This window comes from Aphidius gifuensis, linkage group LG6, assembly GCF_014905175.1.
Source record: "Aphidius gifuensis isolate YNYX2018 linkage group LG6, ASM1490517v1, whole genome shotgun sequence".
Classification (NCBI taxonomy): Eukaryota; Metazoa; Arthropoda; class Insecta; order Hymenoptera; family Braconidae; genus Aphidius; species Aphidius gifuensis.
Window position 1 is genome coordinate 241,352 of NC_057793.1, and position 17,670 is coordinate 259,021.

The 17,670-nt window shown below is 27.5% G+C and overlaps 2 protein-coding genes across 3 annotated transcripts; one reads left to right on the forward strand and one right to left on the reverse strand.

The window, feature by feature from the left end:
• Positions 1 to 495: 495 nt before the first annotated feature.
• Positions 496 to 2,752, forward strand: LOC122858580 (E3 ubiquitin-protein ligase NRDP1). Of its 2 annotated transcripts, XM_044161549.1 has the most exons (4): positions 496 to 734; positions 807 to 1,143; positions 1,281 to 1,868; positions 1,941 to 2,752. In XM_044161549.1, exons 2-4 carry the CDS (start codon positions 1,054 to 1,056, stop codon positions 2,208 to 2,210), a joined length of 948 nt encoding a protein of 315 aa, XP_044017484.1. In that variant the 5' UTR covers positions 496 to 734; positions 807 to 1,053; the 3' UTR covers positions 2,211 to 2,752. The 2 variants fall into 2 exon arrangements, with proteins under 2 accessions (XP_044017484.1, XP_044017483.1); XM_044161548.1 differs by lacking the exon at positions 496 to 734 and having other exon boundaries at positions 961 to 1,143; positions 1,263 to 1,868; positions 1,941 to 2,554.
• On the reverse strand, positions 2,738 to 16,576 carry LOC122858560 (laminin subunit alpha). The gene is made up of 12 exons (XM_044161507.1): positions 16,199 to 16,576; positions 15,227 to 15,373; positions 13,930 to 14,337; positions 13,553 to 13,766; positions 13,267 to 13,476; positions 12,898 to 13,170; positions 12,690 to 12,827; positions 12,036 to 12,608; positions 3,770 to 11,958; positions 3,535 to 3,694; positions 3,226 to 3,453; positions 2,738 to 3,128 (listed from the first exon to the last, which is right to left on the reverse strand). Exons 1-12 carry the CDS (start codon positions 16,412 to 16,414, stop codon positions 2,860 to 2,862), a joined length of 11,025 nt encoding a protein of 3,674 aa, XP_044017442.1. The 5' UTR covers positions 16,415 to 16,576; the 3' UTR covers positions 2,738 to 2,859.
• Positions 16,577 to 17,670: the final 1,094 nt, after the last annotated feature.

Consider the following 17,670-nt stretch of genomic DNA (forward strand, 5'->3'; position numbering starts at 1 on the left):
AAAATCCAATATACTTATTCAGTCTACACTTAAAAACACTTGTTAATTTTTTTAAATAATTCGCGCTTTAAATAATGCAAAACAAAAAAAAATAAAATTAATTATAATAATTAGCAAACATGCGATATGCTTTATTGAGTAACATAAAAAAAAAAAAATAACAATAAAATATCTAAGACACACAGTCACATGATGTATTGTACTATTATCATGATTTTTTTAAATACCAAGAATTAACGAAAATCAAATGGAGAAAAAAAAAAAAATAAATAAAAATAAACATGACAAGTGCATAGGAAATAACGAGTGCTGTCATCTGTTGATGTTTTTTTATTTCCATATAGGTATATATATATGACATATATGTGTGTGTGTGTGTAATTTCTAATGACCGACTGGCCGACCATTTGTGGACACAAAAAAAAAATAAAAATAAATACATAAATAATATATACAAAAAGGAGTCATATAATTACACAAGTTGATAAAAAAATTGAGTCAACCTGTTGGTCTAGTGTTAAAAATAATAATACTGTCACACGACCTAATCATTTATTAAATATTAAATTTATGAGTAAAAAAAAAATATTTAAATAAATGTCAATATATAAAATTGATTGGTTGAGTGATTGTCAATGATTAGAGTCAGTTGAAAAAAAAAAAAAAAAAAAAAAGGAAAAAGTCAGTTTGAGACGAAATTATAAATAAAATAAATCATAAAACATTAATAAAAGGTAAGAATTTACATTAAATATTTAATTATTAATTATTATTTAATTGATAAAATTATTTAATATTTTATTTAGCCGGTGTATATTTGATTAACTGTCATCATATGGGATTCAACAAAATGAAAATAATTATTAAATTGTTTGGCTAATTATTTAAACAATGGATCCATAAATAATGATGATAATATAATTGAGCTGAGATTTGATTATAAAATGATTCTACGAAAATAATTATTCAATAAATTTATCATTATTAAAATTAAATAAATAAGCTAATTTTGTTTGTAAAAAAAAAGCATAATTAAAACAACAACAACAAAAAATGGGATTTGACGTGCACAGATTTCAGGGTGAAGTTGATGAAGAATTAGTATGTCCAATTTGTTCAGGAGTACTTGAAGATCCAGTTCAGGTAATACCAAAAAAAAATATAAATTAATACTAATAATAATAGTAGAGATTTATTTATTATTAACAAAATGAAAATAAAAAAAAAAAAAATCTATAGATAGTTTCTGTTAATACTGTTAGGTGAGTGATGTGTTGCAGGCTCAAGTTTGTGAACATGCATTCTGTCGTGCTTGTATAAATGAATGGATAAATCGTCAGCCAACATGTCCATTGGATAGAACACCAATAACATCAGCTCAATTACGTCCAGTTCCACGTATATTACGTAATTTATTAGCTCGTTTATCAATAAGTTGTGACAATATGATTTATGGCTGTCAAATAGTTATTAAACTTGATAATCTTGTTGCACATTTAAAAGAATGTGATTATAATCCAAAGAGACCAGTATCATGTGAACAAGGTTGTGGTTTAATAATACCAAAAGATGAATTAAAAGATCATAATTGTGTACGAGAATTACGTACATTAATACAATCACAACATCAAAAATTAAGTGATATGAAACGTGAAATTGGTGAACAACAATTTCAAATAAATGAACAAAGACGTGAAATTAATTTATTAAAAGATTTTATGAGAGCTATGAGAGTATCAAATCCAGCAATGAGAGCACTTGCTGATCAAATGGAGCGTGATGAAGTTATAAGATGGTCAGCAACATTACCACGAGCAAGAGTTACAAGATGGGGTGGAATGATATCAACACCAGATGAATTACTTCAGGTAATAAATCATCATTTATCAATAATAAATTTATTTATTTATTTATTTCTTATTTTTTTTTTTCAAATTTAGACAATGATTAAGAGAACTTTATCCGAGTATCATTGTCCACCACATGTTATTGATGAATTAATGGAAAATTGTCATGAACGTAAATGGCCACCTGGTTTAAATTCACTTGAAACACGACAAAATTCAAGACGTCAATATGAAAGTTATGTATGTAAACGAGTACCAGGAAAACAAGCTGTTTTAGTACTTTATTGTGACAATGTACATATGTCTGAGGACATGATGGTTGAGCCAGGTCTTGTTATGATATTTGCTCATGGCATTGAATAGCAAATAGCAATTACAACTTAAAATTATTTACAATTTCAATTAAATATTTAAAAAAAAAAAATATAATTATTATTGGCAAATTTAACTTAAGACAGGTGATATAAATTTATAAGTTAGTCATTTCATTTTTTTTTTTTCTTTTTTTGTTACTTTGATGACAGGTTTTTATCATATGCAATACTGTTCCATGGTTATTATTATTAAAAAAGACTGTGATATCCTCCCAACCTTCTTTGGTGTTGCTATGTGGATATTTTTTTTTCTGTTAATTTTCATAAATAATTGCAATAATAAGTAATATAAGCCAAGTGACAACAAAACAATATTTTTTTAATTTTTAACAACAAGGCTATAAATATTATTACTATGAATATTTTGTATTTATTAAAAATTGTCTTTAACAAATGAAAAAAAAACAAAACGAAAATAAAATATTCATTAATGTTTAATAATAATTATTATAATAATAATATAACATCAATTTTGATAATATAGTTTAAAGAAAAATAAAACAAACAAAATAAATAATTTTTCAAATAATATTTTTATTATTTTTTTGATTTGTTATCAATTTTTTTTCATCTTGCTTTTTATTGATAATATAATATCTATGTATGATTTTTTTTTGTTTATTATAAAATTTCTACAATTAAATTGTAGGACATACTCCACTTGTGACACGTCCATAAACACGTTCTGGATCTAATGGAATTTCATTTCCATTTATTGTAATTTTTTTCATGCAGCCAATATACTGAGAATGTGATTCACTTCCTTGCAATCGAGTTGCTAATTGTGGATGTCCACCGATAAACATTGGATGTCTTGATCTAACCTTTGCTGCATTATCTGCAGATATTCCTCTGGCTGATTCAGCTTGATCAACTGAGAGTAAAACTACATTTTTCTCTCTAATTGCTGTTTAGAAATAAAAAATTAAAAACACATTATTATTTAAAAACTTTAATTCAATTTTAATTGCTGATTTTTTTTTTTTTTTTTTCGTTCTTTTTACCTCTGATAATGTGCCAATTGCCATCACAAAGTGAATGTGGTGTTGTTGGATTGAAAGATGTTTCAATTATTCCTTGAGCTGTTCTAACAGAAAATTTAACTGCTCCATTGATCATTTCAAGAATTACATAATCATGTCTACCATTGACTGATAATAAATGGCCATTTGTTGATCTTGGTTTAATTTCAAGTTGTATATCAATTCGATTTCCAACAATAAATTTATCAACTGTAAAAAAATGTATTTGTTATAAATTATAGTAATTAATATTTCATTTTAATAAAATAGTATTTTTTTTTTTTAACTTACAGGCTTTGTAAAAATTACTTCCATTTCCAGGATAGAAAAATAATCCAGGTTCAACTTTTTGTGAGCATGGAATAACTCCAATTCTTTCTTTTGGTTCACCAACTGGTTGTCCATTCATCATAAAATTGCCCAAGCAACCAACAAATGTCTGATTTATTTTCTACAACAACACAAAAATAAATATATTAAATCAAATCATTCTTATGATATAAAAATAAATATAAAATAAACTTACAATATTCTTGTAAACATTTGGTAATAGCTCAGGAAGTATTCCACCAATGTAATAAGGTGGACTGACATTTAATGTTGTAGCATCACCATGAGAATAATCAGAAACAGCCAATTCATCATCAACAATAAGTTCACCAAATTTATCTTTTCTTTTAAAAACAATAACATGCCATTGATTATCATTAATTTTATTATCACTTATTATTGTTGCTGCTCCTGTGCCACAATCAAATTTATAAACAACTCTTCCATCTTTGACAAATAGTGATATAAAATTATTCTTTGCTATATCAGATGCATAAAATATAATTCCTGTATCAGCAAGTGTTTTAATACTTATTTGAAAATCATAACTATCTCTGTATGTTCCACTGAGACTTCTGTACTCAAGTCTACTGTGTCGTGCTGTACCAATTTGCCATGCATTATCATTGTCAGTATCTTCAACTGGCATTTGAGGTAATTTACATTTTTCCTCAGGTTCTTCTTCATAAGATGGTGTTGTTGTTGTAGTTGTCGTGGTTGTTGTCGTTGTTGTTGTTGTTGAAATTTGTACAACAGGTTCAATAGTTGTATCAATGGTAACTCTTCCTTCACCATAAACAACTTCTGGCTCAGATGTATCAACTTCAACATCAATAACATTACTTTGTGTTGATGCCATTGTTATTGTTTCAATGTCATTATCTGATGATGGTGGCCATGGTTTTGTTTCTGGTTCAATTGGTAATGTTATTGTTCCTTCACCACCTAAACATTTACCCAAAAATGCATTTGGTTTTTCTTTTGTATTTGCAAAATTAATTGTTTCATCATTTAATGTTGCATCACTTATACAACCGACAAATGATTTTGTTGATTTTGTACCACCACCATTTGGTAATCCACCAATATATAAACTTCCAAGTTCAATATTAATAATATTTGTTGATGCATGATTATTAATGTAATTATAAATATCATCAATATCAAGTCTAAGTGATTGTGATTCATGTGTTGCTGTAACAACATGCCACTCATTGTCATTGAATTTTTTATCAACAATATTACTTGTAACTTCTTCACCTTGGCTTTTAAATCTCAATATACCATCTTCAATTGAAAGTGCAGAATTTACTGTTTGATCATTATTTGTAATATAAAATATTAATCCATTATTTGCTAATGTTTTAAATCTTAGATTAACTTGTACAGAATTATTTGCAGTTGCATTTTCACATTTAACATATCCTGGTAAATCATTTTCAAATGAAACAAGATTTGTAAATTTAATTGGACAACCTGGTATAACACCAAGAGCTTGAATATTTCTACCAAGATCAACTGGATTATCAAGTATCATAACATCATCAATACAACCATCAAAACCAATATTTTTAACTGTTTTTGGTTGATATTTAAAATTAGGTGGATAACCACCAATATAAAATTTATCTGTTGATAATAAATTTGTACTATCACCACTTGTTTCACCAGTTATTATTTTATTATCAACATTTAAACGACCAGTTTTTCCTAATCTTCTTGCTTCAAGTGTATGCCAATTACCATCATTAAATTTATCATTTGACATTAATACAATTGGACCATCACCTAAATTAAATTGATACATAACTTTACCATTTCGCATTTCTAAAGAAATAAAATGTTTATTTTCTCCCATGAAAAACATCAAACCATCTTCAGTAAATGTTTTGAAATTCATTTTTAAACTAAACTTTGATGTGTCTTCAATGATTTTTAAATTTTCCATGCTAAATATTGTAAAGCCATTTCTATCAAAACGATAACCAGTACTTGGTGATAAATCAGTAAGCTTGTCTCGTTCAATTGCAGGAATTAAATTTTCACTTTTAATAAAATTCCAAAATGATACTGGCATATCACCAACAATAAGATTTTCCATTTGTCCCTCAAATGATGATACTTTAACGTCATTTTGAATTTGGAATGATGGTGGATAACCACCGACAAATAATTTTGATTGTTCACGATCAAGATTTAATATTGAAAATGTACCTGGAAGTACTTTTTTAACTGGAATTTTTTTATCTTTACGATCAATGTCTTCTTCACGAATAATTAATTTAACATTTTTACCAGTTCTATCAACAATCAATTGACGCCAAACATTATCAGATACAAATTTTTTATTAATTATTCTATGTGGACCTGATCCAAGATCAATAATTAAAACTGGATAACCACTTTCAATAACTAAAGCCAAAAAATCATTAGTTTTTTGATGTGAAAATTTAGCTTTATCTTCATTACCAAGATAAAGAAGAAAACCATTTGTATTATTTGTTTTAAAATAAAATGATAATTTTGTTGATGTAGCAAGAAGAGGTAAACTTTCTGGATTTTTCAGCTGTAAAGTTGTATTTCTAAAGAAATTAACACCAGTCATAAATCTATCAGCTAATTCTCTTGCATTAGCTATTTTTGTTTTTAATGATTCAATTTTATTTTTTAAATCATTACCAACACTATCAATATTTTTTTGTTTGTCATCTAGCTTTTTTAATAACTCTGAAATATTTGGTACAACTTTATTTAGAGAATCTAATTGTTTTTTAGCCTGTGAAATATCACGACTCGAGTCAGATGTATCTTTTAATATGTTATTTGTTTCTTTTGATTTTTCTGGAATTTTATTTAGAGTTTCATTCATGCCGGTAATTGCTTGTTCAATTAAATTTTCAAATTCTTTAGCTTGATTATTTGCATTTGCAATTGATAAACCAGGTGTTGGCTGTAAATTTTTTAATGTTGAATCAATTCTTTTAAAACCTTCTTCATTTTTTTTATTATCTGCTTCAAGTTGATTTGTATTTTTTTGAGCTTGATTAAAGCTTTTTTCAAGTTCTCCTTCACTTTTTTTAAATGCATCTTTAGCATATTCATCAAGAATAATTGATTGTTCAACTGCATCATTTGTTTTTTTTTCAATTCCATCAAATAACATTGTTGCATTGCTAGCAGCTTCAGCAGCTTCAACTGCAGCTTGTCTAGCTTCTTGAATAGCTTTCTCAATATCACTGTAGGCAGACACAGCTTTAACTGCACTTGTATTTCTTGTACCAGATAAATCATTGTCAAGTTTAATTGATTCTTTATACAAATCATCAGTATGTTGATTTGCTTTTTTTACAGTGTCATAAACATTTATAAGATCATCATCATTAATAGCTAGAGTATTGTTGAGTGTATTGTATGAATCTGTTTGTTTAACTGATATATCTTCTAATAATTCTAAATTTATAACAGCATCTTCCAATAGCCTTGTTGCATTTTCATTTAATTTTTGTCCTTGTGTTATATCATCTTCACTGTCAATTGTTAAATTTTTAGCTGAATTAAAATTACCAATTTCAGCTCCTTTTTTATTTTCTTTATTAAGAATTTCAGCATCTTTTGCAAGTTTTTCGGCATTATCAACAATAACAAATAAATCATTAATTTTATTTGTAAAACTTTTTATTTTATCATTTAATGTTGATGTTGAAGAACTTAAATTATTAACTGGAACATTGTAATCCATCATTTCATTGATAATAATATTTGCTTGAGATGATTGATCAGTTGCTTGATCACGAACATCAATAAATGATACATCTTTTAATTGTTTTAGAATTTTTTGTGCTTCTTTAAGTGCAGTATCAATTTTAGTTCCATCACCAGATTCAATATTTTTAGCTAATAGCTTTACCTCATTGATAATATTATTAACAATTTCAATTTCTTGTGTAACATCATTTTCTAAATTTTTCATATTTTCACGTGTTTTTTCAGATTCATTTTTAGACTTTATACTGTCGTCTTTTAAATATTCAACACTTCTTTTTTGATTTGTCGTTTCATATTCAAGTTGTGAAATTTTATTTTTAATTGGTATTAAATCATTAATTTTACTTGGATCTAATAATTTTACTTCAGGATAAAATTCATTAACTGTATCATTGAAAAATTTTAATCTTTGATTTGTAAAGTAACTTTCAGCAACACTATCAAATTCATTGGTAACTTGTTTTAAATCCATTTCAAGTTCATCAGTTACATCTAAAAGATTATCAATACAAGAATTACACTCGGAGCATCCAATATTTTCTCTAAATACCCATCGATTTGGACAATGATCACATTTTTCACCAATAACACCATCTAAACATGAACATTGTCCAGTTGTTGCATTACAAGAAGCACCAATTGAATATTCTGTATGACAACCACAAGAAATACATCCTTCTTCACTAAAATTCCAATAGCCAGCAATACATCTGTCACATTTTTTACCAGTAACACCAGGTTTACATTGACACTGTCCAGTTTGTTCATCACACTGACTTGAATCTGATGCTTCACTACATTCACAAGCTTTACAACCATTGCATGAATCAAAACCATAATGATCAATAGCACATCTATCACATGTTTCACCAACAACATTTTCCTTACAAACACAAATACCATCATAACTATCACACTTGTTCATTCCACAAGAATTACAGCTACAACTTTTACAATCTTTTCTTTCAACAGCATCACCATAATAACCAGGAGCACAAAGATTACATGCTTGTCCATATGTATTATTTAAACAATGACGACACTCGCCAGTATACGAGTCACATGAACCAATGTCATTTGTATCAATATTTCCTGAACATTCACATGGTTTACAAAATTCTCCTTCTATATTTGGATTACCATAATAACCAGCAGCACATGATTCACAACGTGCACCATAATAACCAGGTAAACAATCACAACTTATTTTATTACCAGCTTCATTAACTTCACATCCAGTTGCAAAATTATTTGATAAAATTGGTAATGGACAAGCACATATTAAACAATCAGATGGTGTACCATTTGTTGCATTTCCATAATAGCCTTGTTCACATAACTCACAATGATCACCAGTTGTTCCATTTTTACAATCATAACATATGCCTGTTTTAACATCACAACTATCAGCATGACCATTGCATTGACAACGAACACAAGAACCACCGTATGATCCTTCAACACGATAATAACCTGGTGCACATTCTTCACACGAAAGACCCTGATAATTTGGTGGACATTGACATTTTTCAACACTTGTTACTAATACATTGCCAGTATCATATGATTCAGTTGTCGTGTCAAGACTGACATCTGATATTGATGCTGTTATACTTGGCTCCCAGTATGTTGCACGTATATAAATACCACGTAAATCTTCAAGTGCAATTAATAATTGTTCACGTGTCACTGGAAGATTTGTTGTTGTTATAAAATTTGACTCAACAAGTTCAACTGATGTTACAAAATTTGTAAATGACGGTGGTTGTTCTTCACCATAATGCAATAACATTGTATCACCTCCAACAATAATAACATCAGGACCAGCAATGGCTTTACCAAATGGTCCTGTACTATAATGAACAGTATAATTTAATAAACCACCATATGAAGTTAATTTTTTTTCTAAATAATTACCAGGTGCTGAAAAATAAACAATTTTATTTATTGTTTCATTACCAGTTAAACTAACAACAATTGTTGTATCATTAAATTCTTGTGGTATTGTTGATAATAATAATGTAACAGCTCCAGTTTTTTCATTGATCAATACAAAATCCCAATCAATCATATTTAATATATATGTTCTGTATAAATTTGCTGATATACAACGTGTTGTTTTACCAAAACAAAAACATTTTGAACAACCAACTTCATTATTTTCTTGAAGATTAAATGTCCCTTCTCGACAAAGATCACAAGCTTGACCTTGTACATTTTCTTTACAATTACATTCAGCTGTTGATTGATCACATATATCATCAGTTGTTCCTTTAACATCACAATCACATTTTTCACAGTATGGAAATTGTGAATAACCAGCTAAACATTTATCACACTGACGTCCAACAATATTATCTTTACATTTACATGTACCATTCATAAGATCACATTGTAAATCACCATTGAGTACACCATGTGGTGAACAGTTGCACTCTTCACAACCAATTATTGGATGAAATCCATATGTACCATCTTCACAATGATCACAACGTGATCCAGTGACTCTTGATGGACAAATACATTCACCTCTTTCTGGCTCACAAATAGCTGTACTTGGACAATTACATGGACGACAATTTGGATAACCGTAGAATCCAGTTTTACATATTTCACAACGACGACCAATGATATTTGGTTTACAATGACATTGTCCACCGAATTTTTCACATTCAAAACTTGTTGTTCCCTCAGCTGAACACTGACATGGTAATGCACCACTATTATAATCAGCAGTCAATGAAAATACAGAATCTCTACAAAAACCAGTATCTGTTGTGTTTATATAAAAATGATTATTACCACAACGTTTTATAAATACTTCTGTTTGATCAAATTGTATTTTTTTCAATATTTTATTATCAAAATTTTCAGCTGGAATCATTAGTACATAATCTAGCCATATGGGATTTTGTGGATTTTTAAATGTCAGTATAACATTATCATTTAATTGGAATTTTGTACTACCATCTGATTGACGAATAATAATACTTCTACATCCACTGTTACTTGGACAATGAGGAACAGCAATTTTAGCTTCATAAAATTTACCATTTTGTATTGTTACATCAATATCAAATTGTGGATTATTTGGTTGATAATATTGTACGACAAATATATAATCACCAGGATGTGGTACTTTTGTTTGAATATCAATTGATGGATTATCATTATTTTTATTTAAATAAATGAGTTTTGTTGAATTATCATAAATACCTTTTGGACGATTGATATCATCGATAACTTCAACCATTGATTCAAATTCAATTTTTTTAGCATCAGCAGCACTTGGAAATACACCTTGTACACATTTTTCATTTTTTCTAACACAAACTGATTTTGGCTTGACATAATCTAATGACCATTTTTCATGTGGTACTGCAACTATTGATTCAATAGCAACATTTGTATTTGGCTCACCAGTCAATAATATATTTATGTAATTTGTTGAAAAATTATAAACACCAATTTTGCCAAATTTATCAGTAACAACTTGACGACAAGCACTTGTATATTTACAAGGATAAACAGTTGCTTTTTCATTTTCATTTGGATTTATTTGTATTGTCAATGTTGATGTTGTACTATTATTTTTTGGTGTAACATAAGTTATTAATAATACATACAAGCCTGGTTTAACAACACGTAATTCAAAATGTATTTTTTGTTGTTGTTCATTTATCAATGGAATTTCAATTTGTTCAATTTCATTGAGAACATCTTGTTCAGTAAAATATTCAGTCAATGGATATCTTTCATTGTTGTCATCTAAAAATCCACCAGCTCCACGAACTGAATCAAATTCAGTTAAACTAGGATAACTATAATGTCGACATAGACTTTTTTGACCAACTTGACATGGTACATCAACGTCTTGTGTTAAAATAGCTGCTTCATAATATTCAGCAGGAAGTAATACAAAATAATCGATAAATAAATTTTTACCAGTTTCAATACTTATTGACCACCAGCCAGGATTCATGACAATTGCTGCTGGATGTGTACCATGTACACCAGCAACTGTTACAAAATCAGGTTCACTTGTTGATTTAAATTGTACTTTAAATACTTGTTCAGCTTCTGATGGACTATCTGGTGATATTTTAATTTGTCCCAAAACTGCTTCACCATTATTATTTACAAATTTCAATACCATTCTATATAATGATGATTTTTGCATATAAACTCTCATGACAATTTCATTTTGTAATGTAGAAAATACAGCATAACCTTTCCAACTATAGCCAGGAAAACTTTTATCATCAAAACCATAACGTACTGGATTACCATATGGAGTTCTACCGTCTTCTACTTCATATTGAAATTGATGAAGTGTTGCAAAATAATGTGCTTTTAATGGTTCAGTACATGTTTGTCCAGTAATACGAGCTTGACAACGACACTGTCCACTGTCTTTATCACAAATTGAACTTATTGAACCACCAATATCACAAGCACATACTGAACAACCAAATAAATTTGATTCTTCAAGATTATATGTTCCATGAACACATTCATTACAGCCACGACCTGTTGTTGATGGTTTACACATACATTGTCCAGTTTTTGAATCACATTCACCAATACTACCAATAACACCAGGTATATGACAACTACAATCTGTAAATTAAATTAAATTAAATTAAATTAAATTAAATTAAATTAAATTAAATTAAATTAAATTATTTTTGTATTACCTTCACATCCATCTTGATTTGATGGTTGTAAATTCCAAAATAATGATTTACACTGATTACAAATTCTTCCTTCAACACGTTCTTTACATTGACATAATTCACCAGCTGGTAATGATCCACAACCAGTAAATGATTTAACAACACCAGCTGGATCACAATTACAACCTTCACATCTTGGAAAATTATAAAAACCTTCTTTACATTGATCACACTGTGGACCATCAAAATTATCTTGACATTGACATTTTCCATCATTATTACATGATACACCAATTGAACCATGACTATCACAATTACAATCAATACAATCTGGATACATAAAATAACCAGGACTACATTGATCACAAGTTTTACCAGCAAAATTACCAAGACAAGAACATTTTCCAGTTGAATCACAACTGACTGATGATGAACCAACTGTACTACAATCACATGGACGACAATTTGGATATCCATAATAACCATTTATACATTGATCACATCTTGCACCTCCATATCCTTCTTTACACATACAAATACCATTTGTTTTATTACAAACACCTGGTTCTGTACCTCTAGCATCACAATTACAATCTGTAATTTATCAAATTAATTAATTAATATAAAATAAATTAAATTGAATTGAATTGAATTGAATAATGAATAAATACTTACAGGTACAAGTTGGATAATTGTAATATCCATTTTCACAAATATCACAAGTTCTTCCCATGTAATTATTTTTACAAGTACAATTGCCAGATGTAACATCACATATGTCATTACGTGAACCAACAGAATTACATTTACAAGCTGTAAATTAATAAAAATTAATAAAAATAAAATTATAATTTAATTAAAAAAACATTTAAAAAATACATACGTAAACATTCAGGGAAATTATAATATCCTTCAACACAAAGATGACAATAATTTCCAGCAAAATTACTTTTACAAGGACAAAAACCATTGATTGCTTCACAATGATAACCATCAGTACCACCAAGATGACATTCACATGGTCGACAATTTGGATATCCAAAATATCCATAAGCACATGAATCACAATCTGGTGATGTAAATTCTTTACGACATTCACATTTTCCAGTAGCTTCAGCACAATTACCAGTTGAATAAAAACGATTACAATCACAAGCTACCAAAAAATAAATAAATAAATAATTATTTTAAAAATTACTATTATTATTATTATTACTATTATTAAAATAAAATAATTAAAAATTTAAATTACGTTGACAAACATCAGTTGCATTTAGTGGTTTTCCACGTGGTCGATAATATTTTGGTATGCATTTGTTACAATTAATTCCCTCGGTATTGTCTTGACAACTTTGACAAATACCACCACCCTCATATTTTCCATGGATATCAAGGGATAAATGCATTTCATCTGTTTTAGCATCATATATACATTTTTTTGAATGTCCAAAACAATTGCAAGCTGTTGAATTAAATTAAATTAAATTAATTTTATAGTTTTATAAAAAATCAATATTATTAATTTAATAAATCATTACGTTCGCAGGTAAATTTTTTGGATGCTGTTGATATTTGCCATTTTTTTTGTTGATATCCTGGAAGACAAGATGCACACTGTGGTCCATAAGTGTTATGTTGACAAATACATTCAAGTTTTTTTGGTTCTTTTGGATCACGAATATCACAAGTATCAGCATGACCATTACACATGCAACGACCACCAATGCTAATGTCTTTGATTGAATAAAAATACTAAAAGAAGAAGAAGAAGAAGAAGAAATTTAAAAAATAAAGAATTGAGATTATCGTCGATTCATTGACCCACGATAAAGCCAGCATTGATAAGAAAATAAATGGATCATTCATATATAAACACAAAGACAATCTCATAATTATTTAATAAAATAATACATACACGTCTTGTGACTGATGGATCTTGTCTTGCAACAGACATCAAGTGACCCAATAAATTTTTAGTTCTTAAAAATCTAAAACGAACATTTGTTGAACGTGTCCATTCTTGTAGTACTGTTGAATTAAAATAATGTGATGCTGATGGTCTATTGTTTAATATTGATATTGGAATTTCTCCATCTTCAAGTGGTACTATTTTTGAATATTCAGTTGTACAAATTACACTGTCATCACGTGTTATTGGTGTTCGTGCATCAACACCAAAATACGTTAAACAATCACTCTCTGAGTCGGAAAAATATTGCCATGGTTGCCATGTTTTACCATAATCTTTTGATTTTTCCAGAATCCAAAGTCCAGGTCTTGGTGAATTTCCCATTTTTATGTAAACATAGGCTACATGAAATTCCTGTTGGCGGAATATTTTAATTTTTAGCAAGCATCAAAGTCAAAGTATTTTAATATATAAATATTAAACATAAAATCATATTGAGAAAAAAAAAAAAAAACAGAAAGAGTATATACATATTTAAAAGAGGGTCTGATGATCGCCAGATGTGCTTTTAAAATTTTTTTATTTTTCTCTTTCTCTCTTTCCCTTTTGCTAGTAAAAAAAAATAAAATAAAATCAGTTTCCTTCTTGTGTCATCTTTATCCCATTCAAGCCGAAAAAAAGAAAAAAAAAATACACACATGTGATAGATATATATAGTTTATTTTTTATATTTTTTCTTCCCCTACAGCAAGAAGACATCAACGGACTCGTCGAATGATTTTTCTTAGAAATTGTATGCACCGTATGTGAAATAGAATAGCCCAGCTATTAAATACTCATATTAATATTTTTTTAACTTGTTGACTTGGCTAAAAAATATATAAAAAGAGAAAATAATAAAATTCATAATCATCATTTATATTGCAAAATACATCAACTAAAAAATTATCTAAATGATAATTATTTTATATGTATTTTTCTCTTTTCGGTCAACCGGATGTCGCCTACATTATTCTGATAATATTTTATTAATCTCGAAACTCATTTCTCGTAATAATTATTTAGAGTTTCATCTTGTGTATTTTAAAATTTTTTGGATAAATATTTTCTACCAGTTGTGCTTCAACATGAGTAGCATAGAGCCAATCTATTAAATAGTAAATTTTCTGTTAAAAATAGATTTTTATTATTTAAAATAAAACTGGACATAATTTTGAACATACATAAAATTTTTTTATCAGCAGGTTATTTTAAGTATGAAGCTAATTTAATTTAAAGTTTATTAAATTACTAGTATTATTACCTGTCCAAGATTGATGGTAAGATTAACTTCATTATATTTCATTCCACGTGATAGTGGTGGTGATTGCCACCAAGTTTCCATTCCATCAACAGCATGCTCGGGTGGATGATTTTTATCCGGTGATGTTGGATCACAAAGATCACATACCTAAAAGAAAAAATAAAAAGAAATTAAAATTAATTTTTAAAAATATAAATAGTTGGTTGGTTGGTTGGTTGGTGGATTGCTATATACAAGAATAAAATACTTTTAATATATATAATTTATAAACGCGTGTGTGATGATCTACAAGTAAGAATAGTTATTTTTGGGTCATGGAACTCTATGGGGGAGTTTTGAGCATTTATTTCGTACATAATACAATCTTGAATATATGTATATACGTTGATGAACTCACGATAAAAAAATAAAATACAAGACTGTTTTATATTTTACATATTTTTTTTTCGGGGATAACTTATCGAGGGTCATTTTTATCTGTTGATATTTTTTCTTAAAAATAATAATATATAAAATTATCATAAATAATATTTTTATATAATTAAAGTTTCATAATTATTTATCGAAATTATAATAATTAATAAAAATATTATTCCCATGGGAGAGAAAGGATGGGAATTTTTTTTTTTTTTTTTTTATAAATCGCACATCTTTCATAGACTGGTTTTGAGGACAGTGGTCCTATAGAAAAAAAAAAAAAAAACCGCAAGAATAAAAGGTCTAAAAAAAAAAAGATATATTTGATAAACTATACGAAAAATATATAAAATTGGAATTGTATAATTTAATCGACAACCGTTATTAAATAACTATATCCCTTTAGAAAAATTAAAAAAAAAAAACTATCAATCGAAACAACATTTATTTTTCGATATTTAAAATTTGAATAAATAAAAAAACAGTGTTTCTCAATTTAAAAAAAAAAAATGATAAATAATTTAAAAAAAAAAGGTAAATAAATATATTTCAAACCTGTCCTTGAATAATATCCTCATCTCGATCGGAATTTGAACCGACTAATCTGCAATATAGTTCTGGTCCAGGTGTATCAACACCACAAGTTGCAGATGCAATTATTTCTTTTCCTTCGGCTAAATTAAAATACGGTGGTGTAAGAATTTCAGCATTGATCCTCGGGATAATGATTAAAAAAAATGACACCACCAAACTCCACCGCCATCTCCTCATTTTTTAATTGTATAAATTTACGTTTTAATCACTAAAACTTTTGCTCTATTTTTTAATTAAACAAATAAATATATTGATATTATTTTTTGATATATTTTTGTGTGCTCTCGGATGAAACCGAGACGGCTTCTGCGGAACAACTGAGAGTGTTGCTTGGCGATGTTCTGGACCCACTTGTGTTTGTACATCACTCTCAGTTGCATAGAATTGTAGATCGTTGAAATATATACCGAGAGAGTAAGACAGTTTTAAAGAAAGATAAAAAATTGAAAATAAAAAAATAAAAAAAATTGAAAAGAAGTAAATATATAAAGATGAAGAAGAAAAAGACGGGGCGCCGGTATAAGCACTCGGTGAAACACATGTGCAAATCAACAATATATATACTATTATTTTTTTTTTTTTTTTCGATTTTTTACCAAGCTTGTAAATGTATTTGGAATATAATAACTAGTTGAAATACTAAAGCTTTGAATATTATTCTATTTAGAAAATATATTTTTACATTTATTTTTTTTTGTTGAAATATTCAACGAGTTGTTTGACTTGAAACTTTTATAAATTAACAAAATAAAAAACTTTTGTCAAGATTTTTAAACTCTTTAACACAATTTAGCATTAATTATTATCTTGAGATGACTAATTGAAGTAAATAAATTTTTTTAAAAGATGTATTTTATTTAAAGTTTCATAAAGAAAAAAAATTAAAATTTATTTAATTTGTTTTTTTTTTAAGGATGCAATTAAATGTTTTATCCCCGAGGGAAATTTTATCACTTGATTGGTTAAAAAATAATAAAACAAATATAAATGTGTATTTATTTTTTTTTATGTAGTTTATATTGAAAATAAAATAAAAAGTTAGGAAATAATTTAAACTATCGACTGACGATAAATTATTTAATAATTTCTTCGAGGTGCTGCCCTCGTATATATTTCTAAAATCATCATTGTCTTTTGACTTAGAAAATATATATATATATTTTTTGGAGGCTTAATTAATTTCACTTTGAGCCATTAAATTCAGATCAGTTAAAATTTTACCTTTATAAATTTATTATACTAATTAAAAACTATCCAATTAATCATCATCAAAATGACACACCAACACTAAACGATATTTTAATGATAACAAATTGATATCAAATTTTTTTTTTATTTATTTATTAACGTTTATAAACATAACAATGTTTTATGAAAAAAAAAAAAAAAAAATACAATATATCAGTACAATAATTGATAAGACAAAATTATTA